Raw genomic sequence first — 16,180 nt, 5'->3', positions numbered from 1 at the left:
CTTACGCCGACGCTGCCTAAAACCAAACAAAAACAAAAAGATAGAACATAATCAAGCATTACCCAACAAAGCACCGATTGCACCCTCAGTTGCCCGCAAAATTGCATCCGCATGCACACCTCCCGCCATACTTCCGCCAGCAGTAGACGTCTTCGCCTCCCGTAGCAAAGCGTGGAATAGTTTCCTAGTCTCCTGATCGATCTTCTTGCTCGATCCGCTTCCACCAGTGGACGTTGACACACTAAGTTCAGGTTGGAGCTGTGGCTCTCCAGTCCACTCGTCCATGACTAAAGCATTTGAGAGAAGCACCCGAGGGCCGCTATTGCTGGAAGATCCAGCCTTGACAACCATGGTGCTACGCTCAAGGTGCGGAACTAGGCGTCGAAGCTCGGAGACTGAGATGACGCCATCTTGGGAATCAGGAAACGCCTCTTTAGCACGCTTAGAAGAGCCATTGTCATGGTTATTGTCGATTCGAGCCCATAGCTGTGCCCGGGCTACTGATGCTTCCCAATATCGGTTGATGCCCCAACATAGAGTTGCCACATCGAGGGCGAGAAGTGGATTCTCCAGCCGTGAGTCGATCCATTGTCGGAGTGACTCTGGAACTCTTCGTTTTTTGCTGTCGCTGCCCGTTGGTACCGAGACGGAGGTCACGGTCTGTGTTTCTGGGTTGGTTTCGTATACAACAGATACATTGTATAGCGACGATGGGAATGGAGATGGCGCAGTAAATGTCAATGTGTGCGTTTCCAGCAAGGAAGCTGACTTTGAAGCCGTGCGGCTTGTGTTTGTTCGGAGTGTCAAGGGAGCAAACACAGTTAGATAAGACGGTGCATATGATGTCTCCTTCAATGCGAATGGGTTTGTCGGCATTGGAGATGCTTGAGGAGTTGGGCGAGGGAGGGTCGCAGCAAATGGAAGGAGGGTAGAGAGGAGCGCTGACATTGACACTGGAGCCCTCGGAGGCACTGGTTCATTGATGTAGGCTGACTCCTCGACAAGAAGATTCAAGAACTTGTTAAGCTCGTTCGTGTCACTTGACAAATTCATACCCGAGTCGACCTTCTCCGCCCATTTGCTCAGATCGGCAACCTCATTTCTTAATCGGCGTAACTCTGCCTCTAGGTTCTTTCGGGACTGGTGCTTCTCGAAAAGAGCTGCAGAGACATTGTCTTGTGTAATACTCGTGTCATCGTATGGTGATTCTTCCGGGGGCGATTGAAACTTGAGCGTTTTCAATGGGCTTCCTTGAAGCATGTCTGAAGCTTGCCGTTTCATTCGCTTTTCATGCCTTGCACTTGGACTGCTGCTAAGAAGCCCCCTCGGTCGATCGGGTGCTTTTACCAGACCTAATTGCGTTGGTGTTGGGGGCAGATCTGGCTCCAGAGAATCATCATCATCCTCCATGATCCCACCACCAAGATCATTGGTGTCCATATCAAGATCCATGTCTGCGTCCTGGGTGGCAGTACCCAGCTCTAATGCTAGTTGGCCCTCTGGTGTATTGGAGAGGTCTTGCGCTGGTTGTGGTGGTTGTTTGGGTTGTTGGCGAACTGGCGAGCCAAATACAAAATCCGCGGCCGAGATTCTCTTAGATAGTCGGCGAGGAGGTTTTGAAAATGCTTGAATGCCGCTGGGTCGTCTGCTGGGGGAAATGAGCATTGGCGATGCGGACGTTCTTGGTGCTTTTAGAGGACTCGACGGATTCAACGAGGGCCGAAAAGCTTTGCGGTCACGAAGACCGACACTTTTCGCATCCTCTTGGGAAGGTTGTTTGTTTTGACTGTCTCGGCTGGGCGATTGCCTGCTGGGTGACCTGCTGAGAGCGCGTTCGAGCACTTCAGGATGCGACCTGGCCAAGCTTGCTCTCGTGGGTGACTGGAAGGATGCGCGACGTGGTGAGCGCAACTCCCGACCAAGCGGAGGAGGCTGCGACACGCCAATGGACAAATCCACGGCCTCGCCCGTCCTGCGGCGCTTTGGAGGTGAATTCATAGTTGGAATATATAGTTGTTTTAATGTTTAATTATCCCGCCTGCGCGCTCGCCTGCGGAGCGGGCGCATAAACAACGGTGTTTGCAGTGTTTGCACCTATGACTTAATCTCGCAGCAGCCCGAGTTTCTTCATCCTTCTCCCCGACCGCACACGATGAAGTGTCTCGCTGCGGGCAAACAGTCGTTCCAAAGGACGAGAGTCTGTATTGGATCTTCGCCGTATCGAACTGTACCCTCCGTCTCCTCATATCGTCAATATGCCTTGATTCCGACGCCCCGGCGCATGCGGGCACACGACCCGTCCGCCTCTGCACATGTCACCAATGGTTCCTTATCCGGAACCGCCTCATCCTCACAGGCACAACCATTGTCAGGCTACTACTCTTTGATTTTGACATCTCCTCAGCCATCCAGTGGCAGTACAACGAGTGCAGCACCAGCCGCTGCACCCAAGCCCAAGACTCCTCAAGAAAAGATGGCCATTGTCTTTGGTACACGCCTTGCAGGACCTGGCCGCCAATCTCGATACAATCCAGGTGAAGCACCACCAGAATCCATGTGGAAAACAATCAATGGCGTACCAATCCCGCCTCGCCCCGAGGAACCAGACAATTGCTGCATGAGCGGCTGCGTACATTGCGTCTGGGATGACTTCGGGGACGAAATGGAAGATTGGGCTGCTAGAATCGCCAGGGCCAAGGCCAAGGGTGGGCCTGAGAAAGGCACCGCAGATATGCGTGCTGAACCCCGGGCTGAGGTTGACTCGGCTAGTCTCAGTATGGACGATGATGGTGGCGGCAGTGAGACCAATTGGGCTGCACCGAATCAAGATGATGATCTCTTTGCCAGTATTCCCGTTGGCATTCGAGAGTTTATGAAGACGGAGAAAAAGTTACGGGTGAAGCATCAGAAGGAAGCTACGGCTTGAAATTCTATGTGTGGATGCTTTGCTTCTTCTTTTGCGCGCTTCTTATACCCCGTTGCTGTACCTATACTGTTGAAGATAGACCATCAGACTTGAATGGAATATAGACTGTATATAGAAACATTACCATGAATGCGATGAATTCTAACAACTTCAATTGCATGACATCTAATTGTTACAATAAATTGGTGGTTAAAAAGTACGACATCGAGAATATCAAGTTCAAAGTTAAGAATGCCTTCTCTTATCAGCCGTGTGCCTGCCCCGGACTTTGAACGCCGCCGAGTCCGTGCGCCGCGCAGCAGGTTTCCCTTTCGCCTTCTTTTTTCCACAATGCGAACATCCTCAAGCTGACCATTGTCAGTCTTTTGAAGAGCTATGACAAAATTTATGCAGATCAAGCTATTGTGATCAGTCCAAGGATTCCCCAAGCGAGCGCAGATGGATCGGTTATCGCGCCTCGAATTGCCCGCACGTCGGTTCGTTAGCCCACCGTGAACCTCCCTTTCTCTGCGCAAGATGGCGCCCCGAACGAACGCATGTCATTGCATCCAACGTCTCAAAGAAGCGACATATCACCACCGAGATGATCTACACATATATACTCCCTACTGGGGCTCTAGTCGCCACAATTCGACTCCGAGGCTTCGTCGAGACCTATACGCGACCCACCGGACCTTGAATTCGTCGCAAAGCTCGGTCACGACGAGCATACCCGTGTCTAGAGACCAATTGGACTGGAATCGGCGCAGGAGACATGCGATCTGGGCCCGAAAATCTCTGCCCCTTCCTCACGGTGCTCGGAGTTTCTTCAACACACGTTCATTGAGGTCCAATGCCACCGAAGATTCCGGGGAAGACTTGCAAGTCGAGTCTGGCGATGCAGATGTTTCAATTAGTGATAGCACAGTCTCTGCAAATGACAATGATATCGACAAATTTGAAACAAGTTTATCGCCGGCAGCGAGAAAGGATATCAAGACCTTCAGACATCTTTGGAACCGCAAAATCATCCGCCTATCCAGGGACCTCAAGTTGTTCAAAGACAAGGGTAATTCGAAATTCAAATTGAAATTGCGCATACCCAATGGTTTGAACAATGCAGAGGAAACGAAGCTGCGAGTTCGGGGCGAAATCGAAACCACTAGCACGGTCAGTACTTTTTGCCCAGACGAATTGTAATTCTCTTTCACCTAACGATATGATGAACAGGAAGAATTGAAAGCAACCGCCTTTTTGAGCATGATTGCAAAATTAAAGGGAGAGGGATTGTGGGACTCTTTAGTTTCCGAAGGAGATGCAGTCCCTTCTACTGATCAACAGCCCTCGCCTGCGGCTATAGAGCCTTCACGCCCTACTGATGAGACTTCTGCCACTCACGAGCCCCCTCCAGCTGAAGAGGCTATTGCTGAAGAGCTTGCCTCCGTCTCAGATGAGCTAGGCAAGGATGATCTCCAAATTTTGAACAGTCTGGAGCAGAGGAAGTGCCTCCAGCTGGACTTGGAATTTTCGGGCGATCAATTAGCGGGCATGACCTGTTTTGTGGTATGCTCGATACATAGTCTCAAGCGGGACCTGCAGGCTGTTGGTCATGGGATGTCGAAGGTAAAGTCTAACCGATATTGGCTTTTCTCGGAACTTCATGTACTAACGAGCAACGACCAACAGCGAGATGCAAAGCATGATGCTATCCAAGGTTTAATTTCAAACCTAAAAGAAACCGGCATTTGGGAGCAACTCTCACAGCAAGATCACACCAAACTCACTGTGAATGATGATTTGCTTTACATAATGCGCTTTGGAACGCAGAGCTTGATTAAGGCCAGTGATAATCTCCGGTCTTTCATGACAATCAGGGAGAAGCAACATCGACGATCGCAAAAAGATACAGATGCACAAAGTGTGTATAGGACGAAGAGATCCGAGGAACTCGCCAAAGCTCTCCGCAAGTTTCGCGAGTCCAAGGATCCCAAGGTGAGGGCTATTCGGTCCGCAACAAGCAGTCTACCCGTGAACGAACACAAGGAGAGGGTCCTAGACCTTATTCAGAACAACACGTATAGCATCATTGTTGCGGAGACTGGGTCTGGAAAATCGACTCAAGTTCCTCAGATGATTCTCAATGACGCCATCGAGGGGAGCGCTGGAGGTTATTGCAATGTGCTTTGCATTCAGCCACGACGTATCGCAGCCCGTTTGCTGGCTCAGCGGGTCGCCAATGAAAGACTTGAAAGTATTGGCAATACTGTTGGTTACATGATTCGATTTGGAATCAAGCGGCCAGCCAAAGGTGGTAGTATCACGTACTGCACCACCGGTCTCGCTTTGAACCTCTTGCAAGATAACCCTAACTTACTCAACTCATTCTCCCACATCATTCTTGATGAAGTTCATGTTCGCGACATTGACATCGATTTTGTGATGCTGCTATTGAAAAAACACATCGACAACTGCCGAGCAGCGGGAACCCCCACACCCAAGATTGTGGTGATGAGTGCAACGGTCGATGTGGATCTTTTCGCCTCCTACTTCCAGAATATGGGACACGATGGAGGACTGTTGCCTGCTCCACATGTTTCTATACCCGGTCGTCAATTCCACGTGAAATCACATTATCTGGATGAGATTCTCGATGATATCACCGACACACTTCAGAAGGATGTTCTTACGTGGTGTTTGAAAGAGCCGTCGACAATCAAGTTCCTGCAACATCACTACCGTAACTACGCTGCAGAAGATCCCGTCGATGAGGAACCTACTGATGAGGATCCTGTCGATGAGACCAACGATGAGTTTAACGATGATTTGGATACGCCTTTACCTACGGCAGAAACAGACTCGACAATCTCTTTGTCACGTCCCGCTACCATGAAGCGAGTAGACGATGCCCCTTTTGTTCCATCTGGGCTGATTGCTGCCATCACACACCATCTCCTGAGCACGACGGACACAGGTTCCGTCTTGGTTTTCCTGCCTGGGCTCAGCCAAATTATTGCCGCTGAATCTCAGATCATCCAAGCAGCAGAAATGCTGAAACTGGACTTTTCGAATGAAGACAAATTTAGAGTCTTGAAGTTGCATAGCAGTCTCCCCGAGGAATTGGCTAAATTGGATCAAGAAATTCCTGAAGGTTGCCGGAGAATTCTGCTCGCAACTGATATCGCAGAGGCATCCCTCACAATCCCCGACGTGAGATATGTCATTGACTCGGGGAAGGTGAATCAACTGATGTACGACCCTCGGACTCGATCTCACCAGATGACTTGCTGCTGGGCAAGCCAGTCAAGCACCGTCCAACGAGCTGGACGGGCAGGTAGAGTCCAAGATGGAGAATACTTCTTTCTCGGAAACAAGGAATGCTTCGACTCCCTACGTATCACCAAGTCTCCCGAAATTCTTCGGAGTGACCTTCAATCTGTTTGCCTGCGAGCGAAATTGTCCGATCCCGCTACACCTATCAATGAGTTCCTCCAACAAGCCATCGAGTCTCCAGAAGCTACCGACATTGATATGGCTATCGATTCTTTGAAACAATTGCAAGCGCTGGACAACAAGGAGGGTCTCACCAATTTAGGCTCTTTAGTCAGTCACATGCCTATACTACCGCCACACTTTGCCAAGCTGGTCGTTCTGGGCGCCATTTTCCAGTGTCTGGACCCCCTCCTAATAGTGGCAACACTGGGAGAAGAAACAAACTTTTTCTACCGGGGCAGTGACGATAAGCAACGCCAAAAGACATGGGCCGATCAAGTTGCGTTTGCAGGTCAAACTTCCAGCGATCATTTCAGCACAATCAATGCTTTCAAAGCAGTTCGCTCAGTCTGGAACGAGTCTGGCTGGCGAGCCGGTCAAAAATTCGCATTCTCGAAGAATGTCTATGTCCCAGTCTATCGAGAGGCGTTCCTCACGGCCAATCAGATCCTGCGTCAGTTAGAACAAGCACAAATCATTAGCAAATGGCTATCGACTGACAAAGATCCCGAGAATCGATTTGGCGGGCCCAAACTGAATGTCAACTCGAATCATGTCCCACTCATCAAAGCGTTGTTGCTTCATTGTCTATACCCTCGACTCGCTGCACCGAAACCAGACAATAATACCACATTTCTCACTCAGACTGAGAAGAAGGCAGTGCTGCACGCAGGGAGCATGACGAAGAATGGTAAACAGCCGCCACGAGCTCTGCTCGTTTTCAATCAGAAGTTCCTGTGGGGATCGCCGCCTGGTATCACCGGATTGAAAGAGGCTTCTATCGTGACTCCACTTGCAGCATGTCTTTTCGGTGGTAAATTGGCAGTTCAACGCTCTTCTATCGTCATGGATTCGTGGATGCGGACTGGAGTGGAAGTGTTTGACAGTCCAGCCACGCCGAATGAAGTGATCAAGGATGTGGTAGAGTTGAACAACGTTCTTAACGAGGTGAGCATCTCCTACCCCTCTCTATCAGCATCAGATCTGAGCCGATTTGGTCATTCCATACATCATTCTAAGTTTCTTACTTCCATTCCAGGCCTTGACCACGACATTCGATTCCTACCCAAGCGATTTTCGAATGCTGCAAATAAAGAAGAAAAAGGGAAATTTCTTCTCAACTCGTAACCAATTCGTGGCAACGTTGCAGCAGACCATCAAAGATATCCTGGACCGGGACTGTAATCCGGCGAGAACATCTGCGCCTGCTGCATGGAATGAGCATGACGTTAGTAGATACTCAGGTCGAGGGTGAAACGTCTACCATGTACAATAGATTCTCTACTTCTACGTAGAATCCAAATGAAAATACAAACAAAGACCGTCAAAGTAGATCTAATTCCATACCCTCTAGTCTACATTGTATATAGTCCTCGATATGCAGATCCCCCTCACCGCCTTTGATATCTTATCGCTCAAAAAAGTTCAAGCTACACCTAACACTACGCTGTCCAACTTTACATTCCCCTTTAACAAGGCCAAACAAACACCAAAAACATAAGGATGGCTCTATCAAAGAGCGAATCCGACATAATACTCAACAGGGCAAACGTCGCTCTAGCCCGCAGCCAACGCCTCGTCGCATCCTGGCTCCCCGAGAAAACTACCTCCGGACTCGAAAACACAAAATCCGAAGAAGAAATTCAACGAGAAGAAGATGAGATTTTCACTGCTGTTCCTGAGACGTGAGCTGCCCTACCTCCCTCAAACTTACTGACACCCCTCTTAAACTGTCTTGAGCGTTTTGTCCGGAATTGGTACTGATTTATTTGTTGCCAGTCTCGGCGTCGGCGCCCCCCTCCCCGAAAAAGCCGCCGATGGAAGTTGGAATCGCACTGAGTTAAGCTCAAACGATCAGTTGCGGAAACAATTGTTGGGCAGGAATTATGATAAATTTATGAAAGCCGCTGCGGAGAAGAAACAGGCTTCTGCTGCTGCTAAGGTTAGCGCATCGCAGACGGCGGGGAAGACTGGGCCTTCCGGTTCTGCTGGGGTTAATAACGACGACGATGAAGATGATGAGGAGGAGGGGAGGGTTTCCATGGTTGGTATGAAGAATAAGAAGAGGAGGAGGGGGGTTGAGAAGTCTCGTGCTACTGCCTCTGGCGCTGGTTCCGCGGCGAGCAATAGCAATGGCGATGATGCAGTCGAGAAGGGGGATAATGGGGCGGTCGAGACTGAGGAGCCTGTTAATGTTAAACAGGCCCCGTCGAAGGGCAGGAAAAAGGCTACGAGTTATTTGGATGAGCTTTTGGCTGAGAGGTCGAGGAAGAGGAAGAAACGGTGAATATGGTTGCACTGCATATGAAACCTTTTTCTCTTTTATCTTCTTTCATTCGAGTAGGCTCCTCTTGGCCTGGTCGAGACTTTGGTCGGTCTGGACTGCTACCAAGGGCAGCTTGAGCATCAACCCTGCCACAAGGTCTAGCCCTGGTTGTGTATTGACCCTTGCAGTCGAACCAGGCCTAGTTCCAGGGATCCTCCTGCAACGCACCACTGCAGGCAGCAATCGCTGTGTCCATCCCAGCTGATTTTACGAGGCTCACCTTCTTACAGGGCCTATCCTCCCCAATCAAATCAACGGGCAAAAGTTACGCAAAACATCCTCGAATTAAGTGGGCACAGGGCTATAGAATACACAAAAATTCCATTCCAGACAGTTCTAGATGCCACCATGATGTTTTTCTTTGCTCCGTCCGACACCAGGGTATATAAAATATGCTGCGAGAATGAAGTATAGAACCCAGAAGCAGAAACCATGTCATCACTGGACACCGACAGTGTGAAAATTTCCAAAGGAAAAGAGAAAAAAAGATTATGACAAAGAGAGAGATAGATAGAGGGAGAGAGAGACGAGGAAAGAAAAAGAGTAAAATGAAATAGAGAAATGAGGGGAAAATAGGCGTTGTAGTGACACATCTACAGACACAAGATAGGAAATCGGATAGATAAAGTGAGTCGAGGATGCTGTCGAGCTTTTGTCCCCAAGGAGATGGAGATGAGGTGTGGCTGTAGGTGTTGGAAGGTATACAGATGCTGTCCAAGAAAAAGAGGCGGGTTGCCGAGGAGTGTGGTTGGATATATGGAGAGTTGATTGACCAGAAGATCATTCGGAGATGGCCGAGTCGTGTGAGATGATAGATGATGGTCTGGGAATACGACAAGGACGAGATGTTGGGTTGGTCGGCAATATTTAATTCCGCCAATGCTGCATTTAATGCTGACCAGATCTATTCCAACCGTTTTCGTTTCCGATCCTCTTGTTGGTCTTCGTCCGGCCGTTCGGCAGTATCGGCCGGATTGAGTAGGGAATGGACGTTGCTTGCCATGCTCGAGCGGCGAGTTGCAGGCAGTGACGATTCTTGACGGGGGAATCGCGAACCACCCAGAGTCCAGCCATTATCGACACTAAGCATCGACGGCGATGGCTCGGCCCCAGTCGGAGGTGTGGCATGTCGGGACTGATCTTGGAGACGTCGGGGTGCGCCCATCTCATATTGAGCTAGCACATCCCGAACTTGTTGCTCGCTGCTTGTCGGTACTCGATGAGGCGATGAGGGCCAGGGACCACTGCTTCCACCGCCTCCACCAGTGCTTCCTGGAGGGAAAGGAGAAGTGCCAGTCGGAGGCCAATCGGCTTGCCGAATATCCGCAAATGTGTGGCGGCGGCCTAGATTCGGGGCCCCGGGAGGAGTTGATATGGAAAGAGGATGCGGTGTCGCTTGTTGTGGTTGTTGCGGTGGAGGGTGAGCAGCAGCGCCGCCACGTTCAGAAGGAGGCTGAAGTCGATTGTAATTAGGAATAGGCGCATTGGCACCTCCAATGGAGCCGTAGCGACGAGGGGACACAGCAAGGTGAGGAGGGACAGGAGGCCGAATCATAGATGGGCGTCGGCTGTCGTCTTGAGGTAACTGGCGAGGGGACAAGGGGGGGCCAGATTCGACTGGCAAGTTCCCAAAGAATGGTTGGCGTGGTGGCATAAGAGTATCGTGAGAAGCTTCCATGGAGCGAACTGATTCAAGATGCTTCTCAACCTCTCTTTGCATGTTTAAGACTGGGAGAGTCGTGTTAGTCAAGCTTGCGAAGTCGGGGAGCGGAGATGGGTCATTCTCGTACTGTCGCGATATAGAGGGCTCTCCTGGTTGGGAACGACTCCGTGTAGAAAGCGGGAGATCGAATGCGTCCACTGTAAATGGATATTAGTCGGCGAACCTCCCACAACCACGGGAAGACATACTTGGTAGCATTTGACGAGCCCCTCAGCCATGTTCTGGCATTTTGAGCTCAACGCGACATTACCTTCTTCCGCACGAGTGAGGCGAGCATGCATGTCGTGGAGACTGTATTCGAGGTTCATAAGCCGGGCTTCCGTCGCATCGGGAACAGGCTCAGCAGGGGTGCCCGGTTGCGATGCAGTAGCCTTGTGGCCTGGGAACGAGTCGCGGTGAATCAAGGCATGTCGAGATGCGCGCCGCTTAATCTCGCGGAGACCGATCAAATCACCCCGTTTGAAGTTGCCATTTCCGTGTTTGAATTCCCAGAGCGCAGAGTCCGGGGAGCCGGTATGAAAGACGTCGCTCACTGCCGGATTGGATTAGCGGATGCGCCTCTTGTCTCAGTTTTGATTTGCTGGAACGACGAACCTTTGTGAAACCCGTACATGTTCAACTGACGGACAAAGGATGAGATATTGGTGTGCTTGAAATACTGACTGGTGGGATATTAGCAACCCAGACCACTCCGGTATGACTGGAAAACTGACGCTAGGACTTTGGAGAATTCAGAAGTCGGTGACATGACAAAACTGTCGTTGGTACTGGACCACGATATCAAATGCTGAATGCTGGAATCCTCAAGCATGCTGTGCGAAAGTTAGATAATGTTCGTAAACTGTAGGGATAATTCGAAACCGCAGCCCAGACTCGCCGACGTACTTGTAGAGCTTGTGGATAAATGCGGTTTGTACCACTTTGGGTTGCTGGGCTGCAGCAGCAGCCCCAACGGCGGAGTTTTGGGGATTGCTCGTGATTCCGACTTCGGCGCCATTGGTATTGATTGCGCCGGTACGGTCGCTATCAGGACTGCTGTGGATGGCAATTCCGCCAACTGCGACAGAGGATGGAGGAGTGATCTCCATTGCTGCCGGGGAGTGTTGAGCGGATTGCGAGAGGACCGGGAGGTTTCGTGTTTTGCCGGAACCATCTGCAGGCCCGGCGAAAGTGGCCCTGGAAGATGGGGGATCGGCGAGACCACTCATGACGGGCGAAAAGGGGAGGCCAGAGGAAGATTAAACAGTGCGACAACGAGGATGACGGCGGCTGACGAGCCCACGATCGTCGCCGGTGTATAGAATTTCAGTGAGGAGAACGAGGTGACAAACGGGGCTGAGGGAGTTGGTGAAAGGCAAATCGGACGCGATCGATTTGGCCGTTGGAAACCCGCTCGTGGCGGGAGAAACGTGCGATAGGAAGGAAAGGCTCGTGAAGGCCAGCGAGGCGCAGATCAACACCGAAGTAGCGACACCTGGTCTATCATTGCGCCCGCGAATTGAAGTCGAGAGAGGAGGTGATCGGAAAGGAAGGGAGTTTCGGGTTCTCGAGAGGAGGTTTGCGCTGAGGTTCTGGAAAGCTGCGGGGAAGGGGGAAGAGGGGAGCAACCGGAGCAGCGCGTCTCGGTCGGGGATCTGCAGCACTGGTGAAGCTCAGGGATCGGGGGGAGTGGCGAGGTTGACACAATCAAGACTAGTTATAACAAGGCAAGCGACGAGGTTTGAGGTGGAAGTTGACAGTTGGAAGAAAAGACGATGGAAGGTGGAGAGAGAAAAGGGGGGGAAAGTTGGTGGTTTCGGTGGTTGAAGAAGGAGGAATGAGACTGACTGGTGATGCTCCACTCCTCTTCTCTCTGGAGCGATACTCGCCTCGCCCTCACACGCTCACGGATCATCAACACAACCACGAAGCTCGTACTCGTTCCTATTCTAATCCAACACACTCTCACACCTTCAACCTCCATGAAGGTCTCCTTGTCTCAGTCATGGATATCATTTCCGAGGATCAAGCCCTTCTGAGGCAATACCAGGACCTGCCCAAGTCAAGTCGCCAAGCTATGTATGTATCCATCCATACGAGGCATTGATTTGCCCTTCACCTGAAGCGAAAGGATAAAAGCTGACCCAGTCTACAGCTTGCGTGGCATCTTGGATCAGCTGCCTCGAGATGGTTGGCGTGAAATCAAGGCACAAGCTGATGTTCATACTTTCCAGTATGATATCCTGGGGAAGCTGCCCTTAGAGCTTGCCGCCCTTGTGGCCGAGTGCTTGCCACTCGTTGATATCATCCGCCTTCGAAGGGTACGCTGGAATGATCCATGTTCGGGAGAAGAAATTATCATGTTTATCGAGAGACTAACATACTAATGAACAGGTCTCGCAACGATGGCAACAAGTCTTGTCATCTCCTTCGCTGTGTCGTGCTGCGGCTCGAGCAACCCTGGGCAAAGATCCCTGGGCACTGTCTTCATCTGAGCCTCAACTGGACACACGTGCACCTGGTACTTTGACCTCCGCTCCAACAGTCTCCCCTGATACCATGGTCACTGCGAGTACCCCTAACTCGGGCCATGATTTCACCTCTTACTCTACCGCCTCATTTACCAAGATTGTTAAAAGAAGACACCGCCTGGAACAAGGAAATCCATACAAAGTTACCACGATGCCATTCCCGTTACCGATAGAGGACACGCAAAATCATAGTGAACTCGATCTTGATCCAAGGACTTTCGTCACCTATTCAGACAGCAGCTGTGCTTGGCTGGATCCAAAGGAGAACCTAACGACCGTGGTCGTCTTGGACCTAGTCAATGAGAACAGAAAGAAGTTCACCACAGACAACAGAGAAAAATTGTGCTCTCTTCAATTTGCCAAGCCTTTCATTGCTGCAGTGTCGATCAGAGGTTATTGTCATGTCTGGAATATTGACACTTTCGAGTTCTCATCGTTTCGGATTCCTTCCATCGACTTCTTGAACATGTTGATCAGCGGAACCAAGGTCTTGGTTCAATTTCATCACTGTGTTGTCCACTGGTGCTTCAAAACAAGAATTGCTCGGACCATGGAGACCGGGTCTGTTATCGCCCTAGCGCTTCATCCTTCAGAAGACCAGATCACCACAGTCTGTCTCTGCGCAAAGGACGAGAAGCAAAATTGGAGCAAAGTGCCCATTCAAGATTGCCAGCTGCGCATAGAAAAACATGCCTTGGACAGCAGACATGAATGGTGCTTACTTTCTTGGCGTTACCAGCCGATATCAGTTTCGGCTTTTCCTGAGCAAGCGACCTATTTTGCGGGGATCTTGGACTCAGGTGGGACGCTCTATTCCGGCCAGTCTAACATGGTTATGTATACTCGTGAAGAGATTGAGAAAGATTTCATAGAGAGCAGTCGCCTGTTCTGCTTGTCCATTGAGCCCGACGAACGAGTCGTTTTCCACACATTTCCAACAGATGTTCATGATCTCACCTGCCCCGAGCGAGGTGTGATCTATGCTCCCCGTGTGAGCACATATTCCAGTCAGTACGTAATCATGAAGTCTAAAGCTATGACGGACCCTGAAAACCTATCGATATGGTATGATTACTATATCCACCGCACGATAGAGGCTGAGTATACCCCATGGATCATGGGCGATGCTCGTTTCTTAATCGTCTTTGATGACGAGCAAATGAATGTCGGGACTATGGATGAGCCTGATCTAGAGGACCGAGAAGCCGTGGACCGGGTGAACGAGCTTATATTTTGAAAGACCCATCTTGTGCTTGATGGCCTATATTCTTTGGCTGAGGCTAATCGCGCGAGCCTTTGCACGCCAGACTATTCCATTGCAGAATTATGAATAACTATATATCCTCATAGTACCTACTAAGCCTTCTAGCTATTAATAAAGGATCAAATAACATATAGAAAAATCTTTCATGAAAGGTAAAGTTAAAGCATGCATAATCCCTTTGTAAAACTGTTTCTCCAGTCTAGATATCAGAGATCCAGTGTACATGTACGTATTCTCCACCATATCCCAAAATGGAATAGTCTATCGTACGATTAGCCTCAGCCAAAGTAGATGCTCCACTCCTCTTCTCTGGAGTATGATATTCCTCGCTTTACAGATACACGACTCACGACTCACAGCTCACCAACCCCGATAGCGAATCCAAGAAACAGCATATTCGAATCCCATATCGAGTCAAAACAACGACTACGTTCTAACTTCTGGTGCAAGACGTCACTTGTCTGGTCCTTTGGTGGCTGGAGCTTTCTACCATCTGTGAGTTCACAGGCAGTCAGTCTATACAAGGATGTTTCTGACTCTGCTAGAATCTTCTCTTCCTTCTCTCACTCTTCTCTTCCTTGTCTCCCTCCTTCTCTTCTTTCTCTCCTTTCTTCTCTCCCTCAGTCTACGTCCCTTTTCTGGGTTGGAAAATTCAACTTAAGCATCTTGCCTGATCGACAACTCTCTCACTTTCCAGTCATTTTTTACACCTCTCCCTTCTGCCTGCGAAGGATAACGCCTGGAAGGGTGGTCCCATCTCGTCACCCGATCCCTCACTCCTTCCATCTGAGCACCTTGAGCATAAAAGCTTCCCCTGCCATCCCTCATGGATATCGATTCAGAGGTCGCAGGCCTCTTGCAGCAATACCAAAATCTGCCGGACTCATGCCGGCAAGAGATGTATGTATCATTTTTGCCCTGTCAGCCAAGCCAAAGCATGAAAGATGATCACTGTCTATAGCTGGCACGATCTACCCGCTCAGCTGTCACCAGATGAGTGGCACAGGATCAAAGCAAAAAATGGGAGCAATACTTTCCCGTATGACATTTTGGGGAGCCTGCCCCTCGAAATCGCGTCTCTTGTCGCGGAGCACTTGCCAGTAGTGGAAATTGTCCGGCTACGAAGGGTATACTCTGACATCATCTGATGTAAAACTTGTGTTAATTTCATTCAGAGGCTAACATAATACTATCGGTATCCCGGACATGGCAACAGGCCCTCTCGTCAGCGCCGTTGTGTCGTGCCGCGGCGAGGGTTACCTCGGGGACAGATCACTGAGCACCTCCCCCTGGACCGTGAGGGTTCAACTGTCAGTCTCTCAGTATCACACTGTTAAATACTACATCCTCACTCGCAACATACTCAATTCTTCACCCCTTCTCAACATGTACATTACAACTTTTGCTCGAGGTTTGAGTCATTGTACATCAATCATAGATCCTGCATTTGAGAACCTTGTCCTGCTCATTAATAGCCTGGGCCTGGAGGACCCCCTCTGGCCCGATGCCATGCAGAAGCATATTGGTTCCATTGCACTGCCTGCAGCGCTGCAAAGCCACAACGACCGTCCCCAGCGCTCGCCAACTCGCTTGATGGGGTCACCATACCCATTCAGACTGGTTACTATCCTTAAGGGCTCCGTCTCATCACTGTCGACGGCTATCATCACCGTGCTGCCCAACGAGAAGTAACCGCCCTCGAGCGTCCTGTCGCAAGAAGCGTCAACACGAACACATGGAGTAAAGTTGAAGTTCATCGCAGCCAAGAGGGGGTGGTCGAGAACCCACACATAGAAGAGGGCCGTGGGCCTGTAGAGGCCACGTCCTCTTTGGAAATGGACGGATTGCTCATCATGCACACGTTCCCACCCGAGCTTTCCCACGGACGTCAGTTCATGTGCACCGTGAGGGGTATTCTGTATGCCTTTGTTGAGGATGGTAACCCCCGGAAATACATGATTGC

At 50.2% G+C, this 16,180-nt stretch overlaps 8 protein-coding genes across 8 annotated transcripts; 6 read left to right on the top strand and 2 right to left on the bottom strand.

Moving 5' to 3' along the window:
* Window positions 1–51: 51 nt before the first annotated feature.
* On the bottom strand, window positions 52–1,998 carry N7473_006934 (uncharacterized protein; the record flags this gene model as incomplete). The annotated part of the gene is made up of 1 exon (XM_057152874.1): window positions 52–1,998. One exon carries the CDS (start codon window positions 1,996–1,998, stop codon window positions 52–54), a length of 1,947 nt encoding a protein of 648 aa, XP_057007212.1.
* Window positions 1,999–2,152: 154 nt separating this feature from the next.
* N7473_006933 (oxidoreductase-like domain-containing protein) lies at window positions 2,153–2,926 on the top strand (the record flags this gene model as incomplete). The annotated part of the gene is made up of 1 exon (XM_057152873.1): window positions 2,153–2,926. One exon carries the CDS (start codon window positions 2,153–2,155, stop codon window positions 2,924–2,926), a length of 774 nt encoding a protein of 257 aa, XP_057007211.1.
* Window positions 2,927–3,442: 516 nt separating this feature from the next.
* N7473_006932 (uncharacterized protein) lies at window positions 3,443–7,702 on the top strand (the record flags this gene model as incomplete). Its single annotated transcript, XM_057152872.1, has 3 exons — window positions 3,443–4,075; window positions 4,136–7,342; window positions 7,434–7,702. The coding sequence occupies 3 exons, from the start codon at window positions 3,443–3,445 to the stop codon at window positions 7,647–7,649; spliced, it is 4,056 nt and encodes a 1,351-aa protein (XP_057007210.1). The 3' UTR covers window positions 7,650–7,702.
* Window positions 7,703–7,897: 195 nt separating this feature from the next.
* N7473_006931 (DUF3245 domain-containing protein) lies at window positions 7,898–8,681 on the top strand (the record flags this gene model as incomplete). The annotated part of the gene is made up of 2 exons (XM_057152871.1): window positions 7,898–8,079; window positions 8,174–8,681. 2 exons carry the CDS (start codon window positions 7,898–7,900, stop codon window positions 8,679–8,681), a joined length of 690 nt encoding a protein of 229 aa, XP_057007209.1.
* Window positions 8,682–9,624: 943 nt separating this feature from the next.
* N7473_006930 (heat shock factor family protein) lies at window positions 9,625–11,651 on the bottom strand (the record flags this gene model as incomplete). The annotated part of the gene is made up of 6 exons (XM_057152870.1): window positions 9,625–10,448; window positions 10,511–10,580; window positions 10,632–10,975; window positions 11,038–11,105; window positions 11,157–11,255; window positions 11,329–11,651. The coding sequence occupies 6 exons, from the start codon at window positions 11,649–11,651 to the stop codon at window positions 9,625–9,627; spliced, it is 1,728 nt and encodes a 575-aa protein (XP_057007208.1).
* A 608-nt stretch (window positions 11,652–12,259) lies between these two features.
* Window positions 12,260–14,303, top strand: N7473_006929 (F-box protein; the record flags this gene model as incomplete). The annotated part of the gene is made up of 3 exons (XM_057152869.1): window positions 12,260–12,501; window positions 12,578–12,743; window positions 12,817–14,303. The coding sequence occupies 3 exons, from the start codon at window positions 12,260–12,262 to the stop codon at window positions 14,188–14,190; spliced, it is 1,782 nt and encodes a 593-aa protein (XP_057007207.1). The 3' UTR covers window positions 14,191–14,303.
* Window positions 14,304–15,043: 740 nt separating this feature from the next.
* Window positions 15,044–15,365, top strand: N7473_006928 (uncharacterized protein; the record flags this gene model as incomplete). The annotated part of the gene is made up of 2 exons (XM_057152868.1): window positions 15,044–15,117; window positions 15,179–15,365. 2 exons carry the CDS (start codon window positions 15,044–15,046, stop codon window positions 15,363–15,365), a joined length of 261 nt encoding a protein of 86 aa, XP_057007206.1.
* A 238-nt stretch (window positions 15,366–15,603) lies between these two features.
* Window positions 15,604–15,909, top strand: N7473_006927 (sterol regulatory element binding protein sre1 protein; the record flags this gene model as incomplete). The annotated part of the gene is made up of 1 exon (XM_057152867.1): window positions 15,604–15,909. The coding sequence occupies one exon, from the start codon at window positions 15,604–15,606 to the stop codon at window positions 15,907–15,909; it is 306 nt and encodes a 101-aa protein (XP_057007205.1).
* Between the last annotated feature and the right edge of the window lie 271 nt (window positions 15,910–16,180).

The sequence above is a fragment of the Penicillium subrubescens genome (assembly GCF_028828155.1).
Source record: "Penicillium subrubescens strain IBT 31985 chromosome Unknown utg000005l_segment0_segment0, whole genome shotgun sequence".
NCBI classification, from domain to species: domain Eukaryota; kingdom Fungi; phylum Ascomycota; class Eurotiomycetes; order Eurotiales; family Aspergillaceae; genus Penicillium; species Penicillium subrubescens.
The sequence above is the reverse complement of the archived record's forward strand: the minus strand, read 5'-3'. Positions and strand labels throughout refer to the sequence as shown.